We start from the raw sequence: 25,000 nt of genomic DNA, 5'->3' as shown, positions 1-25,000 counted from the left end.
AATCTTAAAAAGTCTTAAGAGCAGAAAAGGTCAAGATTTGATACAGGTGTTCAAAATCATGAATGATCCTTCAAAGTTTCTCATTATTTTCCATTTCAGTGGCAGAAAGGTCAGTAACCAGAGGAAGCAAATTTAAGATGTTCGACAGAGAAACTACAAGGATTATGAGAATGTCCTTTTCTTAAACGGTGAGTTGGTCTGATTTGGAACAGACAATCTGAAAGCATGGCGGAAGCACATCAAATAATAACTTCAAAGTGAAAATTCAATAAATACTTAAAGAAATAATATAGTATGGACAAATGCTAGGAGAGTGAGATTGTTTAGATAGCTCTACCAGAGAGAGTGACACAATGGGCTCTCTGTAGTGTTCTAAGTAATTAAATTACAGCTTTCTGAATTTTTACACCACAGATGACAATTCAGCCCATGCTGTCAATTCTCTTTGCTAAAAAATTGAAAGCCAATTCCTCCAACTATGCATTTTCTTCAAACTTTTGAGACCTGCTGTCATAAATCTCTATGCAAACATACACAATGGAAATTATCCATGTAAGCCTGTAAACACACAATTACACCACTCTGATGTTGTCGTTCTGCAAATTTTCACCTTAGCATATACTGCACAGACCTTTGCTCCAGCTAACTCTGCTTTCAAATTGCTTACTTAACCTTAAATAGAATGAATTAAACAAATAGCAAACTCCAGAATTTCCTGCTCAGTGCACAGTCAAGTTTTAAACTCCATATTGCCCTGCCGCAACTCCTCTGTTGCTAAAACTCTAATTCCTGCCCTTTTGTGCCATTTCACTCGATGAGATTTTGGACTAATGCTGACCTCCCATTCTCTACTTTCTAATCTTAAGCAAAACTTCTGTATTGTCTATACTTGTAACTAGTTACACCTATTTATCACTCCAGTTCTTGCCAATTTGCACTGGATTGCAGTCCCCCCATTTTAATATTGCTTAGCTGGGCTTTATCAAATGCCTTAATTTTATGTTTCAGACTCTCTACTTATTAAAAAGAATTCCACTTTTTGATGCACCTACTTTAACCTGAGAGATAGATAGATTCTGTTCTCTATCCATTTCATACCTTAAGATTTCCTGACTATTGATCTATTGTTCTGGTTGTTGATCTTTCTCAGTTGAGTTAATTTGCGACAAGAGTTTCTTCCTTTCCGCCATTTTGCAGTCTTATTCCCCTATCTTTGACACTTCATTATCCTTTCTCTTTGAATCTTACTGAGATAATTACTAATTCCTGTAACTATCTTCTAATAGTCCTCCCATTTTCCTGTTATTTATTGAACTTCACTCCTTAGAACTTTCCCTTAACTTATTGGGCAAGAAATGTATTGAACTCAGAAGTATTCAGAGAAGTATTCACCAGTTTGACTACATACTTAGCTCACTCGAAGAAGTTAACATAAACGGCAAATTAGTATGCACGTGATTCATACATCCTTCTATAATCTAACACAAAAGTGTTTTTTGCCCCTAAATTCCTCATAGAAAGATCAGAAATGTTTTGCAATCTCCAAATCACACAGTATTCTGGTGGCCCAAGTCTGTGGTAACTCTCTTTCTGGATGCTACTCTAGGTTAAAGCTCATTACATCCGATTGTCTTTACCTTTGAAACCTTCTCTCCTATCTCCCACTTCACCACCTAGACAGACCATCTTTAAATTTGGGTGACTTTTCAACCTCCCCAAAGTATTACTCCAAATCATCACTAGTACTTTTGTACTTTCCTGCTGTTGGCCAAATGTTTCACTATTTTGTGACCTAGTCCATAGATTCCCTCCAAGCTTTTCATCTGTATTATATGGAGGAAATCCAAGGACTTGTTACTGCCTCCTTACAAGAAGCAACTCCAAATGTCACATCCCATTATCTCACTGACCTGCACACTAACTCTCAAAATACAAATGGTGGCAGGTGTATCTGTCCCTTAAGACTCTCCATAACACCCAGGAGAATTTACTCATGGAGATGGTCAATTGGAGAAAAGTCACTGTTATTTGTAGAATGGAAGGAAGCAGTAAGGAGCCGGTCCTCCAATCACACGCAGGTTCTGTCTAAAACTTGCTGGCAAGCCTATCAGCAGCAAATGGTGGCGGGGGGGGGGGGGAACAAGCTGGTGAATGGAGGAATATCCCGCAGTTAGGAAAGTAAGTGCTGACAGTAAGGGAATTAACCAATGGAGCATTTGTTAGAGGGCGAGTCTGGGATGGGGAGATGGGTGCCATCTTTTGCTGAGGATGGGATGTCAAGATCTTTTGCTGAGCCTCAAGGGTCTTTTGCTGGATCAGGGAATTCTACCTGCCATGTTCAGGGCCAGGGCATCTGACAAGGCAGCAGGGTAAATATGAAGTTGCAAGAATGCTTGTGGAAGGAGGAGGTGGCTGCTCGGGGACTAGGTAGGATGGAATGAGAAGGAAACAAGTGGGAGGAATGGGAAGGGAAGGAGGATAAAAGGGGGATGGAAAAGGAGGTTGCAAGAGCTGTGAGGATGTGGAGAGAGGTGGTGGCTGGAGTGGGGTCCTGGGGGAAGAATGAAGCTTCAACTGCTGAGGGAATGGAGTGAATGGGAGGTTGCAAAGGAGCTAGAGGGAATCTGCAAAGGAAAGAGAACAGTTTTAAACCTGTCAATAAAAGAATACTTATCAAACTGGGATCCAAGAAAACTGTAAATCACTGAGGTAATGAATTCCTTGCAAATTAATATGTGTAATCTTTAGTTAAAGTTTACACAAGGTCAGGAGCTACCAGGCTTAAAAAATATAACGCAATTGTTAAATTTAAATCTAAAATTAAGATTTAAGATACAGTAAGAGTTGTAACTGCCAAGTGAAAATGTTTCAGCTTTCTCTGTAGAATTATATTAGCTGTGACCTCACCAGAATTCAGGTATGTTTACTATGATGACTTTTTGTACAAAGCGTACGCCAGCTTTTTTTTTTAAAAAGTAACTTCTATTAACACATGCCTCTTGTACCAATACTGTAGTGCCCAGTTCTTTCTTCGTGTGTTGTGGCTTTAAATTTAGTGGAGAGTTGTTAATTATTAAGGATATTGATGATCTATTTTCATTCTGCTTGTGAAAACTACGTCAACATAATACAGAGAGTATTATTAAGATATGACTGCATCATGTATTGAATTAGTGAAAATAAAGTAACCTCCGAATAACAAAAAGTAGCCCTTGGAAAAAGATTTTTTGATCCCTGCTTCACATCTAGCTTATCCACTGGGGCTAATTTTACCAAGCCTCTTTCAATCCTACTCATCATTTGGACTTGCAATTAATCAGCAATCACCAGCTTTCTCCATATCTCCCTCCAGAATGTCCTTGATAACAAGGTGCTCATCATGGATAACTGCATCAACACTTCACCTTGATTAAAAAAAATTTAAAGGTTCCTTATCTGCCTACATCTTCCATCACTGGCAGTGCTCAGACCATCTGCGGAACTGGTGTAGCTATCACTGAACAGGAGCCAAACTGGACTTGGAACGTTAACTCGGTTTCTCTTTGCTCCCAGGTCTGCTGAGTGTCTCCAGCATTGTTTGTATACCAAAACACATCTTGGTCTGCATTTCTACTTCCTTTCCAACAGTACCTCCTACCAATCACTTTATTTTGTTCCGCTCCACCAGTGTCTCCTTTAAAATCTTGTTCTCTACCAATTATCGAAGTACCATTCCTAGCTTTGCACAGAGATACCTTCACTGCTTTCTCCCTCAGCATCTAAACTTCATATACTTATTGATTTTAACCTGTATCTCTTACTCACCTTGCTTTCTCTCAAATTTACTGTTTTTCTTCAACTACATCTATTATCACAGCATCCCCCGAAATCTTGCAGTCTCATCTTGTTCTTCTAATTCTTTTTGTCTCCATTACAAAGCCATCTCTGATTATTTATTATTATCCCTCTGAATTCTCATTCCACTCCCAAACTAAGTTCATTTTGCCTGCACCCTATTCTTGCAGAAAAAGAAACTCTATCACGAGTCACCAATATTGGCCCTTTATTTGATACTTCTATAGTTACTAATACCGGTCAATTACAATCTCACCTCCACAAATGATATCCTTGTTCATATCTTCCACACTCCATATACTTAACTGACCCCAAAATTTTGTCACCCATATGCTAACTTGTAATCTACCATTCACTCGTCAGCCCTGTTGCTCACTGACTTACATCATTTCCCAGACTCCTCCATTTCCTTGACTTTAAAATGCTCATCCTCATGTTCAAGTCACTCTATGGGTCATTTCTGCCCATTTTTGTAGTTTCTCCCTGCTCTTCCAATAATGAAATTGTGCACTCCCCTCCCCTTCATCATACAATTGGTGGCTGTACTTTCATCTGCCGTGGTCCAAAGCGGTGGAATAATATTTCCTAAACCTACCTCATCCTTCCTTGATGATGCTCCTTAATACCTACTTCTCAACCAAGCTTTTGGTCACCTGTCCTAATGTTTCCTTCTTTAGCTTGCTGTTAAATTTTGTTTGTTAAACGTGTTCCACAAATGTAATTTGTTGCTGTTGTCATTACTTACGGGACACTGCCAGTGAAGTTGATTCCTGCTAAGTGCTCAGATTCTGTAATAGTTTCTCCAAACAGTGGCCCGTCACTTGGAACAAACTGGATAACATTTGGTGGCAGTCCAGATTCAAGAAGTATTTCGTACACAGTGTAGCTTGCAGCCATAGCTGTATCACTGGGTTTCCAGACCACCACGTTACCCTAGAATGACAACACAACAGTTTGCTATCCTGTTAGAAATTCACTAATTCTAAAACTACAATACATAATGGAAATAATATAACATTCTCACAAAATATTTTAACAGGAAAGTGCAGTTCAGAAGAAGCAAACAACATGTCTAAGGTGCTGGTGAAGACTTTGCTTCAGTCATCACAAAAGAAAAGGATTCAAACAATGTCATGGTAAAGCAAGAGACAGTAGAGAAATTGAATAGGATTAAGATATGTCAGGAATTAAAAGGTTGGCATGCTTGAAGTAGCCACATAGTATGGATGGCTTGCATTATAACTGACTGAGGGAACCAAGGACAGAAATTATGGGTAGAAAGAACCGCAGATGCTGGAGTCAGAGTGGATACAGTGTGGACTGGAGGAACACAGCAGGTCAGACAACATCAGTCTTGATGAAGGGTCTAGAAATCGTGGATGTTTGATACAATCTCTAAATCCTCTTTGAATATGGAAATGGTGAGGATTAGAGAATTCCAAATATCGCACACTTGTTCTGAAATGCAGGAGCAAGACTAGTCCAACAACTACAAACCAGTCAGCCCAACATCAGTGGCGGGAAAACTTTTAGACAATGTAACCAGGAAAAAATGTTAATTTGCATTTGGAAGAACATAGGTTAACAAATGATTTGTTAAAGGCAAATCAAGTCTGCCAAACTGGATTCAAGTTATTTCATGAAGTAATGCAGCTAATTTGTATACAGACTTTCAAGAGGCATTTGATAAAAGGACCATACTATAACGGACTACACAGCAAAAATAATGCCTATGGGATTAAAAAGGGGCCATGGCAGTATGAATGTGAAATTGGCTAAGATAGAAAGTGAAAATGGTGGTGAATGATTGATCTTCAAACTGGAGGCAAGTATACCATGATGTCTCCTTGAGGTCAGTATTGGGACCACACTGTTTTCCAGGCAATATTTCCTCTAAACTGCGCAGCTATGCGCATACACAGCCACTCTGAGGGCCTTTGCATGGCAATCAGCGTATCGATGTCATTTGCAGCATTGACTTCCTGTTCCATAAGTAACTGCTGTGTACAAATCTCAAAGGTCCAAGCAGAAGGAAGAAAATTAGCAGGAACACTGGTTCCACATGAGTGGAATTGCTTTCATCTGGTTCCACACTTACCTAGTAATTACAGAATCACCTGTAATGGCTTCTCTTTCAGCTCCTCTAGACCATTATCCCTGGAGTCACCATGAATCTTTCCCTGGTTCCTTACTTATTTAAATACTGCCCTTTCATGACATCATCTGAAAGCACTGTATTTCACATGTACCCTGATGATACCCAGCTCAACCCAACACCACCTCTCTTGACTTTTCCAGTCTGTTTAATCCATATCCAGTATTGACTAAGCAGAAAGTGCAATCGATGAAATATTGGAATGAATCTTTAGCCCCAGCTACAAACTTCAACTCTCTCCTTGATATTGTTAGAGATTGAGCCACATGTTCACAAGGTCAGTGCCCTATTTTGACTCTGAACAGAGTTACTGATCCTCTCTAACAACCTTATTTCATCTGCATACAATCATTGATGGCTAGGTCTTCAGCTGCCGAGGACACAGCTGTTGGAATTCCCTCCCTAAGCATCTCCAACTGCCCCGCTTCAAAACCTACTTATTCTCACTAAGATTTGTTCATCTATCCCAACGTCTCATGACTTTGTATCAAGTTTGTTTGAGCTAGACTCCTGTGAAAAGCCTTGAGGTTTTTTTTATAGTCTTAATGTTGCATAATAAAGTGAAGTTATTACAATCAAATTCCACAACATTACAGCATACTATGAAAATGCACATAGAGTCATAGAGCTATGCAGCATGGAAACAGACCCTTTAGTCCAACTCATCCATGCCAACCAGATATCCTAAATTAATCTAATCCCATTTACCAGCATTAAGCCCATATCCCTCTAAATCATTCCTATTCGTATACCTATCCAGATGCCTTCTAACGGTTGGAATTGTACCAGCCTCCACCACTTCCTCTGGCAGCTCATTCCATACATGCACCACCCTCTGTGTGAAAAAGCTGCCCCCTTTAAATCTTTCCCCTCTCACCTTAAACCAATGCCCTCTAGTTTTGGATTCACCCACTCCATGGAAAGGCTATTCACCCTACCCATGTCTCTCATGATTTTATAGACCTTTTTAAGGTCACCCCTCAAGCCTCCGACACTCCAGGTAAAATAGCCCCAGCCTATTCAGCCTCTCCATATAGCTCAAACCCTCCAACTCTGGCAACATCCTTGTAAATCTTTTCTGAACCCTTTCAAGTTTCACAACACCATTCCATAGCAGGGAGACCAGAATTGCAGACAGTATTCCAAAAGTGGCCTAACAAGTGTCCCGTACAGCTGCAACATGACCTCTATATTCAATGCACTGACCAATAAAGGCAAACATACCAAACACCTTCTTCACTATCCTGTTTACCTGGGACTCCACTTTCAAATAACAAAGAACCTGCACTCCAAGGTCTCTTTCTTCAGCAACATTCCCCAGGATCTTATCATTAAGTGCATAAATCCTGCCCTGATTTGCCATTCCACAATGCAGCACCTCAAATTTATATAAATTAAACTCTATTGCCCACTTCTCTGCACATTGGCCCACCTGATCAAGGTCCCATTGTACGCTGAGGTAACCTTCTTCACTGTCCACTACACCTCCATTTTTGGTGTCATCTGCAAACTTACTAACCATATGCCCTATGTTCACATCCAAATCATTTCTATAAATGACACAAAGCAGTGGACCCAGCACCAATCCTTGTAGCACACAGGCCTCCAGTCTGAAAAGCAACCCTCCACCACCACCCTCTGTCTTCTACCTTTGAGCCAGTTCTGTATCCAAATGGCTACTTCTCCTTGTATTCCATATGATCTAACCTTGCTAAACAGTTTACCATGAGAAACCTTGTTGAACGCCTTACTGAAGCAGAACTGAACAATGGCCATTTTACGGACAAAAACATTCCATGCAACTGTTTTCAACTGTGCTCTTATTTTAAAACTCCAAACATATAAAACAAATGAAAATATCAGCAGGGTATTTTGGCAAAATATTTTGAAAATTAAAGATATTATTCAGCTCAATTTTATGAGGAATAAAACAAAGAATTTTTTATTTGCCTCTAATATGAATAAATGGTACACAGTCAAAGTGATTCATACTAACCCTGGAGCATATTTTTCTGATGTTTTTTAAAAATGGGCATCAGTTCATTTGTTTTCATTCAAGGGATGTGGGCTTTTTTGACTAAGCCAGGATTTATTGCCCATTCCTAATTGCCCTCGAGAGGGCGGTGGTTGTTTGCCTCCTTGGAAAGCTGCAGTCCACCTGGCGTAGGTGCAGCCACAATGCTGTTAGAAAGGGAGTTCCAAAATTTTGACCCAGCTTGAAACCATTCTAACTTTTACATACAAGGTAAATGAAGAACAAAATTGCTATACTCTAAACTAACCAGTGAAAAACACCTTCAATACAGCAATATGGCCTGTCTATACCAGCCATTCTTGAGGCCTGTAAATTAGCACCTGAAGTTATTGCTGATTTTTGCGTTCTGAAGGAGGATCACTGGGCAGGAAACTTTAACTCTGCTTTTTCTCCATAGATGCTGCCAAACCTGCAGAGTTTCTCCAGCAATTTCTGATTTTGTTGCAGATTTCCAGCATCTGCAGTTCTTTGTTTTACTTCACTGGTTTTGGGTAATTCTCTGTCATGTTATCGTATCATTAGCAAGTTAATAACTTTCCATCTCAATAATTTAAACAGAATTCAATTCTATCTTTTTCTTTCTGTTGTGATAAACATGGAAATATAAAAAATTGGAGGAGGTAGCCACTCAGCCCTTCCAGTCTGCTCCACCATTTAATATGATCGTGGCTGATCATCCAACTCAGTACCTGTACCTGCTTTCTCCTCATACCCTTGATTCCCTTATCCCAAAGAACTATATCTAACTCCTTGAAAACATTCAATGTTTCTGCCTCCATCACTTTCTGTGGAAGAGAATTCCACAGGCTCACCACTCTCACGGTGAAGAAATTTCTCCTCACGTCAGTCCTAAAAGGCCTACCCCAGATCCTTAAGCTGCAATTCCTTGGTTCTGAATTCCTGGTCATTGGGAACGTACTTCCTACGTTTACCCTGTCTAGTCCTGTTGGAATTATTTATTGTTTCTAAGATCTCCCCTCAGTATTCACTTTTAATCCATTTAACTCTGCAGCATTCAGCAAAGGATTCACCTCCTTTGTCATTATTTTATCTAACTGGTTATGCATGCCACAAGGAATTCATTTGTTCAACACCTTCGTCCTCAGTAACACCTTTAGTTATTAATTCCCAGCTGAAAATAGATTCACACATTTACAGATAAGGGAACCTTAAATAACATTACCAACTTGGAAAGTAATCAATTCAAAAGAATCCCCTTGGTTCAGTTAGGTCACATTACTGCTAGTCAGTCAGTTTTTAAAAAAAAAATCCATTCATTCATTTTTATAGGGCTGAAACTCTGGAAACTTTTAGATTCTGTCCACAACAGGAGATTCATACACTGAGCCTGACCTACTTTGTAGCCAACTCATTTTTGAAAATAAATTTGCTATCCTGTTTCTCACCATCAGTGCTGGAGCTCCTGCCAGATTTCCACCTATTGCAGTGAAGTTAAATGGAGAAACAGCTGCTACAAAGCCCTGAAAGAAGTAAAACAAAAGTACTGGTAAAAGCACAGTATCAGAACTCAATGCATAAAATACTATTTTAGATAATTTACTGCAATACATGAGCCAAACTCAGCTTGGCACTCAGGGATGATCTTCACCATTACCACACATGCAGCAAATTAACAAAGCAGGCCATTCATCCTTAATAGTACTTAATGCCTTTTCATGTCTAATGAAATCAAAAGAAATTAAAATTAAGAGGGTCTATGAATAGGTAGGCGACATGATCTGCCTACAAGAGATGTAGGTGAATATCACTCCCTCACTAAGTCTCTAATTTTCCTCAACTGCCTTGGTTTGTTTTTAAAAGCATCACTTTCAGCACCAGTCTCTCCCTTTACAACAAACTCACCTCTAGACTCCGGTACAGTGTACTGTTGGTGCTGGGTGGTTCACTGATTGGCTGTTCATGTTGAAGTTCCACAGCATGTTTAGCATTGAATCTGAAGAAGTCTATTAGTTCTGCAGCTGCATCAATCTCTGCTTGAATTACTGTTTTACCCTGATGAACAAAAAAAGGCCCATTATTAGCATTAACAGCGAGTATCAGAAATTTGTAAGGATCATTGCCTTTCACACCAGGTGTTAAAATGAGGTTCTGTCTGCCTTTAAATGAATGCACTATTTTGAAGAACAAGATCAGCCATGGAGTTCCTTCCAGTGTTTTGGTTAATGTTTCTCCTTTAACCAACATAATAAAATTGATCATGTCATCAAGGCCTGCTGTACAAAATTGCTGTACAAAATTTGGCCGATGCATTTGCTACAAAACAACACATTACTGTGAGCTACGTGGATGTCCAAGTGTCAGGTTGTTTGTAATTTGGTACCACGTACACATGCAATGCTAAGACATTAGGTAACACTCCTTTAAATGCACTATAAAAGTTAATGACTGCTTTTTTAAAATGAATTCCTAAACACAAAGTAAATAGAATAAGTGGTCGGGAGACACTGACACAGTAACATTACTAGATGTGAGTACTTCAAAGCAAGCTGGAAGTTATCAGCAAGAACATGAGATAGTGCAGTGAATAGGAACCAAGGTCAACCAAAGCCTCACATGAATGGTGTGCAAATAAAGGAAGGACCAGTATCTCTATAAAAGGTTGGGATTATGGCCCATTAGCTATCAAGGACACCACATATTTAAAACCTGCTTCTTTGTATTGGAACTGCTACACTGATAACAGCCCAGTGAAAATAAGCAAATGTCAAGGGTTCAGATGATAGAAACTTCAGCAAACAAGAACACTGCATGCACAATATTTCTTTAGTTGAATAATTGAGTTTTGGATATAAGCCAGTGATCAGTTCAGTAAGGCTCAATAGTTTTTGAATTATAGCAAAGATACAAGAGTGAGTCCAAACAGAAAATCAGGATACTTTGGATGACTTCAGGAAAATTCAGGAAAAACACAGGAAATTAGCCAGGGGTAAAAGACGAAGGGGATGGATTTTTGGTAATAAATTAACTTTCACTCTTTGGCTAAAACAAAATCAATCATTGCTATGACCAGTGCAAAGTCAGTTCCAAACCATTAAAAGACTCTAAATGGAGAGACTTAGACTCCACAAAAATGTATTTCTTACACTACATTTCACAAAGTACTGAAGTGGCCATAAACCACTTTGGAACATGTCAAGATTGTAATGTTTGTGTCACACAATTACCAGGCAATGACCGTTTCAAACGAGAGATATTGTAGCCATTGTCCTTTGGCGTTTAATAGCTTTATCATTCCTCACTATTAACATTCTGGGGTTTGCCATTGAAGAGAAACTGAACTGGACCAACCATATAATTATTGTGGACACAAGCAGGTCAGAGGTTAGGAATTCTGCACCAAGTAACTCACTTCCTGTCTCCCACAATCTGCCCACCATCTACAAGGCATAAGTCAAGAGTGTGATGGAATTCTCCCCACCTGGATGCAGTTGCAAAAATACTCAAGAAGCTCAACACCTCCCAGGCAAAATAGGCAGCTTGATAAGCACTGCCACCAACCCCACCACCTTCAACTTTGCTCTTTTCTCTACTGATGCACAGGGTCAGTATTTCAAACCATCTACAAAATATACTGCAGCACTCACACAGGCTCTTTGAGTCTGCACCAACCCTTTGAACAGCATCCCATCTGGACCCATACCAGATCTGCATAGCCCTACATTTACTGTGGCTATCCCACCTAGCCTATGCATCCCTAAACACAATGGACAACTTAGCATGGCCAATCTATCTAGCCTGCACATCTTTGCACTTTGGAGGGAAACCAGAGCACCTGGAGGAGACCCACACAGACAAGGGGAGAACATGCAAACTCCACACAGATAGTCACCCAAGGCTGGAAATGAACCCAGGTCCCCGGTGATGTGAGGCAGCATTGCTAACCACTCGGCCACTGTGCCGCCCAACTTCTAGAGTCACCAAAAAAGTTAATGATTTAATCAAAGTATTCAAAGCCCCCCAATTTACCTATCTGTTGGAATAAAGTTAACAAACTGATGGCTTCCTGTACTTAACAATCATTACTATTTATTACAAGTAAATTGTAATCTCAGTAAACAGCAATGAATTATCAACATACAGCTAACAGTGAAAAATTCTAAACCCTTTTTAAAACCTTTAAACACACACACACCAATGTTAACATTGGTTTTATGGATGGGGAGAAATAAAAACTGAGAACCACAGTTCAATAGCATCAGTCCACAGGGTTCATTAAAATGGTCCTTTTGCTCGACAGGACTTTCTGTTCTTTGACCACTTTTCTCCAGGTTCTTTCACCCATTTTGCTCTGTTCTTCCTGCAATTGGTACACTACTTACCAAGTTTCTCAGTTACTGATTTGAAGCCAACAGCTAACATCACCTGCTGGAGAAAATGAAAACCAGAAGAACTGCAGATGCTGCAAATCAGAAACAAAAACAGAAGTTGCTGGAACAGCTTAGCATGTCTAGCAGCATCTGTGAAGAGAAATCAGAGTTAACATTTCAGGTCTGGTGACCCTTCCTCACAACTCACTGGACCCAAAACGTTAACTCTGATTTCTCTTCACAGATGCTGCCAGACCTGCAGAGCTTTTCCAGCAACTTCTGTTTTGGTGTAGAAAATGACTGGTTTTCTTCAGGCTCCAGGTACTTTTTTTACTGCATAGAGACATACATCACCTGCCCTTCTAACAGTCCAAAGGCTTCACAATGAATCATTCATACCCACAAGCTGTTCAGCTGCCCAGGAACCAATCAGGGACTTGTTGACAGGCTGATGACACTTGCATCCATGACTGGTCATAACCAAACTAACCAATTAGCTACTTCATGGCAGGCAAAAATCACACATTGCACACACACGCCAGTGTCATGCTGTCTACAAACATCTCCCTCTACTACTGAGCAAAGCAGCAGTGTAAACATCACACACAGAGTCTGTCACTAATTTTTATTTTTTTAAAAACATAGCAATTCCTTCCTTAGTCCATTGGTTTCAAAAAAGGTCCTTTTCCATTTTAGTCCACATCAAAAATATAGAAAATAAAATGATACCTTCTTTACCGTACTTACACCCCCAAGGACTGCAGCAATTCAAAAGATGTTATTTAAAATATTGTTCTTTATTTCTTCACTAATGTGGGTATAATCTACATACCTGTCCAATCATAGTTCTGGATAAAAGTTCTGCACGTCTTGACCCACTAATCAAGTCAGCAGCTTTAAAGAATATTTGTGCTCGATCTGCGACTGGTTTGAGATCCCATTCCCGGTGCGCAGACAGTGCTGCGTTAATCGCTTTATTAATTAAATCCTGTTAAAAGAAGAAACTGGTTTCTATCTCAAAACGGAAAACAATTAGGTGAAACACAAACATCTAACTTCATTATTGCGTGAATTTATTTTAAGCAAAATGGAAATCAGTTGCACACAAAAACAATTCCTGCTTTCTCAATTCAGAAAAATTATTTTACTGACATGCAATGGTATTTTCTTTTCACAAAAAAGTCTCTGGGAGGGTAGTTCTCCTTCACCTCTGCACTGCAAGTGTCAGGTTGGATTATAGACTCAAATCTACAAATTCTGACTCAACAGACAAAACTGCTATTCAAAAACCAAGGAACTACAGATGCTGGCAATCAGAAACAAAAACAAGAATTAGTGGAAAAACTCATCAGGTCTAGCAGCATTGGGAGAGAAAGCAGAGTTAACGTTTTGGGTCCAGTGACCCTTCTTTAGAACTGCTACTTACTGATTTGAATCCTTTTAATACAGTAACATAAAAATTAAGATTGATATTTTTAAAACCAGTGTCCTTCATATTGTTGAGTTAGTCTCCACTTGTCAGCTTACCTTGTCAGCATAGCAGAACTTGGCCACTTTGTGTGAATGACTGAATGGCTGAAATAAAGAAAATACAGTAATCTTAATTCACACTGTGATCATGTCCTTTGCAAGAATACAAAATAGACTGTTCTTACAACATTTAGACACCGAACGAGTCCAGTCAAAGCAATCAGAAAAACCACTGATTCATTTTAAGAAAAAAAATTAAAGAAATGTGGAATTTAATCCCCAAGCACGGGGCAAAGATCATTCTTACAGACCCATCAATACTAGTATTTATTATTCACAGCCTACCCCACTATATTCCCTCTATGCTAGCAGCATATTGGAAACCAAATTTGACTGTAAATCACTACCACAGAAAGTCTGCTTTTGGGCTCCATTCCAGATTTTTTTTCAGGGTTTATGCCAATAGCCTTTAACTCTTATGAGATATCCAGAAAGCAGTGGGACCCAGTTTACTTTTTTTGCCATGAAGAGAAATCGCTGATGAACTGTTAATAGGCTGTGTACTAACAAGGAGAGATTTACACATTTGGTTCTCATTTTACCATGCTGCTGGTAAGTATGTAGGCCAAAAATGAGAAATAAATTAGCACATAGGGGAAAAACCTACTAACCTGCTTTAACCACACACTAGATGCAACATATTAAACTGTTGGACAAAGCAGCATTACTCTGGAACCTATACTACATAATGAAGGTGACTTATTTCAATTATTAATTTAGAATACTGGACATGTAGCCATAACTTGAACCAAAGATACAGGCTGCAGCACAATAAAATGCTGCATTTGCAAAAAAGCACAAATTGCTTGACTGGAGTCACCTCTCATGCTATGAGAGGTTACAGGACCCAGTTTGAGAATGTAATAAAGCTATTGGATTTTAACACAGTCAGACTCTAAGGCAACTTGCCTCAGAAGCAACAGCCTTTACTTTCGCTTTCTCAGAATCCCCTCTTAAAGTCTGAGAGTTGAAAACCCATTGGAAGACCTCATCATCACAAGTGGAGTACTCCCAAAGGAGAATTCAAAACCTACATCACTACATTCAGAAAAGAAAATTCAGACAGCAATAATCGATCGAGGAAGACACCCAGTGTCAACAGTTTGTTTTCAAATTCAGTTGAACTACAGGCCTACATTTGGATACTTCTTTTTCCCTCCAAGATTAACTGCTACTCAGCCAAAGTATTTTTAAGATTACACTCTGCAGAAATTTAATTTCCCCACGTAACTTGGATTTTGTGTATGTTTAAATCTTCAAAGAATGTAGCTGTATATGTTTGTACAGTTTAAAACTCATTTTAAAATAATCTGTAGGTGTTTGTTTGCAATAAACAATAATACTTCACAAATCTGGACAACTCTCTGATGACTGATATCAGGTCTGATTATAGAATTGGCAATCTCACCTTGTTAAAATTTAAACATGTGGAAGTTATAGGAGAGAGAAGGAAACATTATACACGTCCTAACTTGGTCATAAGTTATACACTGTTTTCAATATACTTGGGAAAAAAAAATAACAGGGTACTGTAGCAAACCTAACCATTTCTTTGTACTAATTTATGCTTGAGCTCAACAGCCCCACCAAAATGTGCCATGTGCTATTATGTAATTTATTAGCTACCTGGACTTCTCAAAAAATGTTGTATTTGGACATTCAAGACTCTCCACTCATTTGTACTCTTCAAGGTCTTTCCATTGAGAGAGTATCCTGTTCCTTCCTTCTACTCCCAAAATACATTACCTCACATTCTTCAGCATTAAATTACATCTGCCACCTGTCTGCCCATTTCATGAACCCGTGCCCTTTTCAACTTCTCTTTACCAATCTTCTCTACTTTTGCTTCATCAGCAAGTTTTGAAACATGTTCCCATATCTAAGCCTGAGGAATTAATGCTTCAAGAATAAATATGAATCTATTTCAGTAGCGACCTTAGAAATATATCACTTCCAGGTTATGTCCAATCTGAGCATTATTTACTAATCTTAGCTCTTTGTTCACAATTAATCAACTAATTTTTATCCACACTGCTTATATTCTTTACACTGTGCCATTTAAAAAAATGTAATAAACCTCTGAAAATCCATACACACCACAACTACTGGATTCCTTTTGTCTATCTAAATAACCATTTCTTCAGAGATTATAATTTCAACAGTAGACCTGGAGTATTACTTCTGTTATATAGTATTTGTCCAGCATTTTTCTTACCATAAAAGAACTTAAATAATTAGATTAGTTACTTTATAATCTGCACTAATTTGGTGTTTATTTTCCATTTTTTCAGAGATTGAAGATATAGTGGGAACCCTAACTCCAGGAAAGAATTCATTACCTTTATTAGAGCCAAAGTATTATAGCACAGAGCACCACATTATTAAATGATTCCAATTTCAGATCACACAGGTCATGCTTCATTTATTGAAACTAATGTTAAGAGTGTATTGGAAAACTGTAAAAGATTTTAAGCAGTAACGTGCACTTTTCCAAGGATCGGGATCAGATGTCAGTACAGATGATGACAATCACTCTCAATTTTTTCTTAGACAGTGAGTTACTAGTCATGTTCTGTTTTCTTTTTATATTTGTTCAAGGAATGTTGGCAGTGGTTAGGACAGGATTAATACCCATCCTAATGCTCTCAAGAAGAGCTGTCCTTTGTGTGTAGGTGCACCCATTGTGCTGTTAGGAATGGAAGGATTTTAACTCAGCAACAGGAAAGATATAGTTTCAGATGAGAACGATTTGTGGAGTGGAGAGCAATTACTGGTGATCCCATAAATCTGCTGCTCTTGTTCTTCTAAGTGATACAAGTTGTGGGTTTTGAAAGTGCTGTCAAAGGGGGTTGGGTGAGTTGATGCATAGCATCTTACAGACGGTACACACTATTGTTATTGTGTGTCAGTGACGTAATGAATGTTTAAGGTGGTGGACAGGGTACCACTCAAGCCAGTTGCTTTGTCAAGTTTTTTTTTTGTGTTGTTGGAGTCCCACCCAAACAGACAAGTAGAAAAATATTCATCTAACTCTTGACTTGGGCCTTGTAGACAGTGGACAAACACTGGGAAGTCAGGAGGTGAGCTGCACACTTCAGAATTCTCACTCTCTGACCTGATCTCATACCCATGTATATGGCTGCTCAAGTTTAGTTTCTGTTCAATATTGATAGTGGAGGCAATTCAGCAACGGTAATATCCCAAGTACTACAACAGTTCAGGAAGGCAGCTCACTACCACCTTTGCCAGAGCAATTAGGAATGGAAAATAATACTAGACCAGCAGCAAAACTTGATTCCTTTGAGCAAATGAACATTTGGAAAACAAAGAATAGGCAAACAATAATACATTTATAAGTTAAGTGCACGGTATTCAAAGATTAAACAGCTCAAATTTTCACAGAACAACAGAAATAGTCTAGTGGAAATTGCTGTAAAGAAGCAAGGTCCACAATAGACTTCAATAAGTCGTTTACCAACAATCATCCGAATAAATGTTTAATTTGCATCCAACAGAAAGTCAGTACTTTGATACTTACACATAGTTGATATTGTATATCATTGGTCCAGACAGGTTCTCCACCAACCACACAGGGGACCTCAAGTGTTTGCCCCTTCTGCTCATTCAGAGCCTGACAAAAAGATAATCTCTTTAAAGTTAAAAGGACAGAGTTGGGATAGCATACATCCTATACACAAATGAGATACAGCTGCACTTCAAACAAAACAAAAAACACCTCATCAAATCTACAACTGGCCCCAGTTGATTCACTGTTCACCAGTTCAACTTATGTTCTAATGCCTAACTACAGTACTGTACTTCTCCTCCATCCACCACCAATGGGTAGGATCCACCATCAGCATGGCTCTGCACCCTGGAATTTGCTTTTAAAACCCTTGCTTTACACCTCACCCTCCTTCAAACTATTTCCTCAATCACCTCTCCTAACGTTTGCTTATAGTCTGGGGAAGGACGTTGGTCAACAAGGACAGAGTGATGGATGAACATTTCTTACTTCAGAACAGGATATTTACATCAGCATTAAACAAGTTTGAGTTCGTGAAGAGCACAGATGGAAGACAAGCAAGCATAGCATCAGTATTTGACTTTAGAGGAAACACAGACACCTATAAGTTTCTGCAATGGAAGCAATGATAGCAATGATATAACAGCACAGAATGTTGTGAATGTGTTAGTGGTTTTGATGAATCTGTTACTCGCCTAAATTGGGGTGCACATGAAGACTGGGATTAAATTATGCTGTTGCCGACCTGGAAAAAGTTAGTCATAAGTTCACAACGCAGTTATTTGAATGTGGGTTAGCTCACTCTATAAATAGAAGGTTGTTATTCTTTTCTTTCCATGTGATCAGGCTAGTTACATTACTTTGCTCCTCCTCCTTTCACTGGTTGAATGTAATGAGGAGTTCAGGAGAAGGCAACGTCTCAATCAATCGTAATGTAAACATACAATGGCTATTTCAACAGAAAGTTATCCTAATAAGAATTTAATACCAAGTGTTTCTAACTCCACGGATAGAAATCAGATTGTTAGGGGCTCTTCTGTTATAAACGGAACTTGTGAATTTTGCAGGAACTGTTCTGTGCATATGAGTGATTGGATTTATGGCTGTCATTGAATTAGTTTCTATGAAAGGTAATAAATACCTTGAAGAAATACTTATAAACTTGTAACTGTGAACATCTAATCCCTTTAAGTTTCACTCAATACTGAATACCGCCAGCAAATAAATTCATAATGTTCAAGAGGTCAGGGGATTTCTATGGCAGTCAGCTTGGAACCTGCAGCTTTTTAACAAAGTCAGCAAATTTGTTGCGGCTCTAACCATAAGAATAATGCAGTTATGGGTAACTCCCTGTCAATATTCCATGATAAATAGTTACTCGTGCAATTCTTCACAAAGCGGAAAGGGTGTTCTTATTAGGAGCAGTTGGTTAGTCATCTGGTTATCAGGAGAAGATTGTGGTTCACGTCTTTACATTAATGTTTCATTTGGAAGAACTGTAGAAATTACAATGAGACCATTAGTTTTTAATCTATTCATTGTTAAGCCATCACCATGCTTAGAATTATATGTAGTATTTCAGAAGACCAGTTTCAACCCCAAAGCCATACAGAAATCAGAGTGCTCATATAAGATGATGAAGGCTCAGTATTGTTCCCATAGAAAGAATAGGATCTAAAATAACTACCTTTTGGGTGTCATGAGGTACAGTTGATGAATGAAACAGAAAGCATTAGTGCTAATAGCTGATTAAAAAGTAACACACTTGCCTATATAATGGAATGAGGTGCAAGACAGCATAATACGATTTATGTATAAAGAAGTGTGCAACAACCCTTAAATACTTAAAACAGACTACACATCTTCCAAGTTTCCAGGGCTGCTGATCATACCAGAAACAATGAAAACAAAATTAAAGGTTTTCCTTTCCTTTCCATGTAGACAATTATTTGAGAAAATGTGCAAGGAAAGTACAAGGGAGTGGAACTAAAGTCAGTTCAGACCTAACAGATCAAATAATATTTTAGAATAATAAGTTGTAGTAGGTTACGATCCCAAGCACTGCTAACTGGAATGATCTTATTTGGATAATTCTGCTCATCTTTTTATTGGAAGCTATGGGATTGGAGCATCTTGAACAATTTTTAATCTTGTTTAAATTTATTTGAAAAATAAGAATAAAATCATAAAGTTTAAAGGTGGGTAAAGTATCAATTTGTAAACAAAACAGAAATTGATATAATCTGATATAGTAGTGTGTCATGTGGGTTGTGGCACTGGAACTACCAACCTGGGATGGCAGATTGTGAAAATGAATTTAGCTTGTGGGCCAGCAGAGAACAAGAAATAAGCAACTAATGGTTTTGCCACTGGTGACTTCAGTTCCACTGCACATAGTACCCTACAAATGCTCTCAGAAGTGGCCACTCGTTACAATATTCAAAGGTAAGAAAGAAAACTTGATTGAATTTTTCAAGGGGGTGACCAGGTGTGTACATAAGAATAGTGCAGTTGACATGGAGGAGAAGACGACTGAGCACTTGTAGGAAGTGCAGTCCCAGCATGGCTAAGCACTTAAGAAAGACTGCAGTGGTTGAACTTTAAACTCAGAGTCAAAAATTTCTTTACTTTTTGACTTAATACCAAGAAGGATTGTAATGTTTAACTTCTAACTTTGTTCCTTATTTCTTCATACCTTGTTCTTAAGTTTTTGGACCTAAGTATTTGTATCTAACGTGTGTAATGACACTGAAAACTTCCACTGTACTCCTGTAATTGAGTACACATAATAATAAAGTGTAAATCTAAAACATGGTTTACATGGAATTCAGCAAAGCCTTTGACAGGGTTCCACAAGAGAGACTGATAAAGGTAAAAGCACATGGGATCCAGGGTAACCAGGCAAGCTGGATCCAAAATTGGCTTTGTGGTAGGAGTCAAAGAGTGGGTGTAGAAGGTTGTGTGACTGGAAGCCTGTATTCAGTGGCAGGCCACAGGGATCAGTGCTGAGTCCCTCATTGTTCATGATATGAATAAACAAAATAGGAGAAAATGTGAGGGGTTGGTGATAAGTAAGTTTGCAGATGACATGAAAATTGGCTGGCAACTGATAGCGAGAAAGAAGGTCTTAGGTTACAGGAGAATATAGATGGATTGATCAGATAGGCAGATGAAATTTAACTCTGATAAATGTGAGGTGATGCACTTTGGAAGAATAAACAAGGCAAGTGAGTACTCAATGAATGTCAGGAAAGCAGAAAGCTCAGAGGAACAGAAGTATCTTGGGGTTCTTGTCCACAGATTCCTGAACGTGGCAGGACAGATTAATAGGGTAGTTAAGGCGGCTTACAGGACACTTGCCTTTATCAATTGTGGCATGGATTACAAGAGCATGGTTATACTGGAGCTGTACATGACTTTAGTTAGGCCATAGCTAGAGTACAATGTGTAGTTCTGGTCACCATACTGTAGAAAAGATGTGATTGTACTGGAGGCAGTGCAAAGGAGATTCACCAGGATGTTCTGGGATGGAGCAGATTAGCTGTGGAGACAGCCTGGATAAGCTCAGGTTGCTTTCTTTAAAGCAGAGAGGCTGAAAGAGAACCTTAGACTATGAGGAGCATGGACAGGATGGATAGAAGACAGCTGTACCCCTTAGCTGAATGGTCAATAACACAGGGGCTTAATTTTAAGGTGAAAGGCAGGAGATTTAGAAGGGAATTAATGCAAGTTCTGTTTCACGAGAGGTTTTGGGAGTATGGAATGCACTGCCTGGGAGGATAGTTCAAGCAGGAAACCTCACAACCTTTAAAATATACCTGGATGAGCACTCGAAACGTTATAACATTCAAGGCTATGGGCCAAGTCCTGAAGGCAGGACTAGTGTAGATTTAGAGTAGTATTTTTGTTGGTGTCGATTCGACGAGCCAAAGGGCCTCTTCTGCACTGTATGATTTTAAAATTAATGATGACGGGTGCACAGAATGCAGCATCTCAAGAAGCCAGCCCATCACCATCTATTTAGTGAAAAGAAGGGAAGGTTAAAAAATACAGCTTTTGCAGCCACACCTAAATTCCTCAAATTAAACATTCTAGTGGAGAGATATATAAAAATGCATTGCTAGCAATGTTGCAATAAACTTTACAGGACTGGTGACATGTATTCAGCCTTTTTGGATCAAAGAAGGTTCACAGGTCTGCATAAACCCTTGCGCAGTTTACTGCTTTGATCATCTGGAATATCGATGCAACTTTGTATTTCTTGTTAGACTTTGATTCATTCGTGTTTTGCAAAGTTATACAAGGTTTTTCTTCAATAAAGCTCATGACCAGACCTCCTGTAGGGCTTGTCGTTCCGAACTTCCTTGTTTGAATTCGAGGACTGGCTCATTCTTCACAGCTGTTGCAGTGTGTTGTAACCGGAATCTGCAACAAATGATAGGACATACCACAGGATAATTATTAACATATAAACAAGTCAGAAGCCATCATCTTTGGTCACCACATGAACTTCTGACTCCCACCACAATCCACATATAAATATTGGAAATTTAGACATGAACATATGAGGTTTCATTAGTAAGATCACAAATGACATGATAGAGATCACAGATGACATGATAATTCAAGGTGCAGTAAATAGCAAGGAGCAAAGCCTTAGACAGGCTTGCCAGATAGGCAGAACAACGGCAAATGGAATTTAATCCTGAAAAGTGTGAGGCAATGAGTTTTGGGAGGATTAACAAGGCAAGGGAGCTTGCAATGAATGGCAGGATTCTATGAAGCACAGAAGATCAGAGGGACCTCGGTGTGTATGTTCACAGATCCTTGAAGGCAGCAGGATAGATGGATGAGGTGTTAAGAGGGTAAGGCAGCATATAGAATACTTGTCTTTATTAGTTGAGGCATTGAATACAAGAGCAGGGAAGTCATGATGAAGCTGTATAAAACATTAACTAGGCCACAGCTGGATTACTACGTATAGTTCTGGTTATTCATTATTGGAAGGATTTGACTGCATTACAGAGGGCACAAAGGAGAGTCACCAGGACGATGCACGAGCTGCAGCATTTCACCTACAAAGAGAGATTAGGATTGTTTTCCTTAGATCAAAAGAGGCCAAGAAGGACCTAGTTGAGATGTGCAAAATTGAGGAGTATGGACGGGGTAGATAGGAAGAAACTTTTACCCTTAGTTGACAGATAAGCAAACATGAGCCACAAATGGAAGGCTAAGCGTGAAAGGCTTGGAGGAGATAGAAGGAAGATTTTTTTCACCAGGAGAGTGGTGGGTATCAGGAAGTTACTGCATAAAAGGCTGGTAGAAGTGGGAACCATCATAACATTTAAGAAATATTAAGATGATCGCTTGAAGAACCACAGCATTCAAAGTCACAGGCCGAATGCTAAAAAACGGGACTGGAATATAAGGTGCTTGATGACCGCCACAGACATGATGGCTCAAAGGGCTCCTTATTGCACTGTAAAACTCTATGGCTCTAATCCCTTCTCACAGATACAGTCTCAAATTGAACCAGGGCGCTTACAATCTCATTACCCCATGAGAACATGAGCATTCTCTACAGCACAATTGATTATTTCTATCACTGTAATGTTACTTGATTTTTTCACTCTCAGTCCACCTGCTGTTGAAAGGCTCATTCATACCTTTGTCAATTCTAACCTCTATTTACTTAGTGCCTTTAAAGTAATGTAATATCTCAAGACTGTCACAGAAACAATATATAGCAAAATTTGATACTGAACCACATACTATACACAAGGCAACATTAAGATAGATGTCAAAAGTTTGCCCAAAGGTAAGTTTTAAAGGAGCACTTTAAAGGAGAAAAGTGGTGAGCTAGAAGCTATAAGTTGCAGTGTTTACGACCCAGGCAACTAAAGACATATCCATTGATCATGAACATATTAAAATTTTGATAAATAATAAAAAAAAACTGCAGATGCAGAACAGCTGAAACAAAAACAGAAATTGGTGGAGAAACTCAGCAGGTTTGGCAGCATCTCTAGACAGTTCTTCAGATCTGACAAAAGATGAATGGATTGAAACTTTAACACTGCCATCTCTCCACAAATGCTGCCAAAATTTAGATGAATGCAGTTATTCTGGAACTCCCTTTGTAAGAACAGTTGGGGGTGCCCCTACATGGTAAGGGCTGCAATGAGGGAGTTGGCAACCATGAAGTTGTGGGTTTGGAGGACATTGTAGAGATACAGGGCGGTGAAGAGACCATGGAGGCATTTGAAAGTAAGGATTAGAATTTTAAAACTTTGCTTAACTGGGACCCATTTAGATCAGCAAACGTAGACACTCTCCGAGTTAGAACATTGGCAGGAGAGGATTGGATTACCTCAAATTTACAAAGTGAAGAATGAAAGAGGCTGGCCAATGGGAAAGTAAAGGTATGAAAGTTTCATCAGCAGATAGCTGCTGGACAAGATTATTGAGTGAAAATCCTGGAACTCTGTTCCTGACAACAGGTGCCCCTACACCCTAAAAAATGCATTGGTCCAATGAAGCAGCTGACAACCACCTTCTCCAGGACGATTAGGGATGGGCAACAAATGCTGGGTCGGCCAGCAACAGTCATTGAATAACTAAAATTCCAATGTTCTACTAGTTCAGCCTATCTTCTATCCTTCGTTAACCATGTCATCCAAAATTCTGTCCCTATCCTGTTGGCCTTCACTCTTGTTGATCTACATTCATTCCTCATATGGCTTTTCTTTAATTCCTTGCATTTTAAAAACTTGTGCCCTCTCCACACTTCCCTCCTTCAGATTTTAAACAGTTGTGACCTTCAGCCGAAATCTCTCCCTCTGCCAGGCAGACAAACTTTTGCACACACTTTTTCTGGCTCAGTCACCATGTTTTGGAGGCTATGCTTCCGTCAACGACTTTGAGATTATGAAACAGCTGAACGAAGGGCATGGGCTTGGGATTCAGGGGTTCCCTCAACGCAATGTCAAGCGGTCAGTCTGTGTTATTCAACATAAAAGTGCGGATTGCCTGCTTCCCGCATGGGAACATTTACTGAGCTCCAGGGGCATGTGTTTGTCTCAAATGACCCCACCGTCCGTCCACGACCCCACCCCCCCGTCCACCCCCTCCCACGACCCCACCGTCCGTCCACCCCCTCCCCCCCGTCACATGACCCCACCGTCTGCAACTTCCCCGATCCTGTTGTTTACTCCCTCCCATTTCCCCCACATGATCCCGCTTTTCCACCCCCCACGGCTGACCCCAGAGTCTACCGTGGCCCGGGCCTGAGAAGGCGCAACGGCGCCAGGCTCTTTCAGTCGGACTCACCCGGGCCGCCAGTTCAGCAGAAGCCGCCGGACACCCAACATGGCGCCCACGCTGCGCTCGCCTCGCGCCGACTACCCTCGAGCTGGAGAGGGGGAGGGGTGGGGGTGGCCTGTCTGCCGCCTCTCACTGCCTTCTCTGATGGCCGGAGCTGCTCCTTGTCCCGCTGGTGGCGGCTTCACTTCAATCACTCTCGCTATTTTTTCCCCCTCTAAAGCGGTTAAACACTGCTGCTCACGCAGGAATTAAACTCCTTCTCAGCGATC

General features: G+C 39.7%; 1 protein-coding gene across 3 annotated transcripts in view; it reads right to left on the bottom strand.

The window, feature by feature from the left end:
• aldh4a1 (aldehyde dehydrogenase 4 family, member A1) overlaps positions 1-25,000 on the bottom strand; it is a 419,312-nt gene extending 394,312 nt beyond the window's left edge. For 2 of the 3 annotated variants that reach the window (XM_048614969.1, XM_048614968.1), the window contains exons 1-8: positions 24,738-25,000; positions 21,743-21,833; positions 17,421-17,513; positions 13,880-13,927; positions 13,185-13,340; positions 9,888-10,037; positions 9,431-9,505; positions 4,580-4,767 (exon numbers count right to left, since the gene is read on the bottom strand). In XM_048614969.1, coding sequence (XP_048470926.1) covers positions 4,580-4,767; positions 9,431-9,505; positions 9,888-10,037; positions 13,185-13,340; positions 13,880-13,927; positions 17,421-17,513; positions 21,743-21,833; positions 24,738-24,778 — 842 coding nt within the window. In that variant the 5' untranslated portion in view covers positions 24,779-25,000. The remainder of the gene's footprint in view (positions 1-4,579; positions 4,768-9,430; positions 9,506-9,887; positions 10,038-13,184; positions 13,341-13,879; positions 13,928-17,420; positions 17,514-21,742; positions 21,834-24,737) is intronic. The other variant, XM_048614970.1, reaches the window with a different exon arrangement.

The sequence above is a fragment of the Rhincodon typus genome, chromosome 31 (assembly GCF_021869965.1).
Source record: "Rhincodon typus isolate 14 chromosome 31, sRhiTyp1.1, whole genome shotgun sequence".
Lineage (NCBI taxonomy): Eukaryota > Metazoa > Chordata > Chondrichthyes > Orectolobiformes > Rhincodontidae > Rhincodon > Rhincodon typus.
This window is presented reverse-complemented; position numbering and strand designations above follow the sequence as displayed.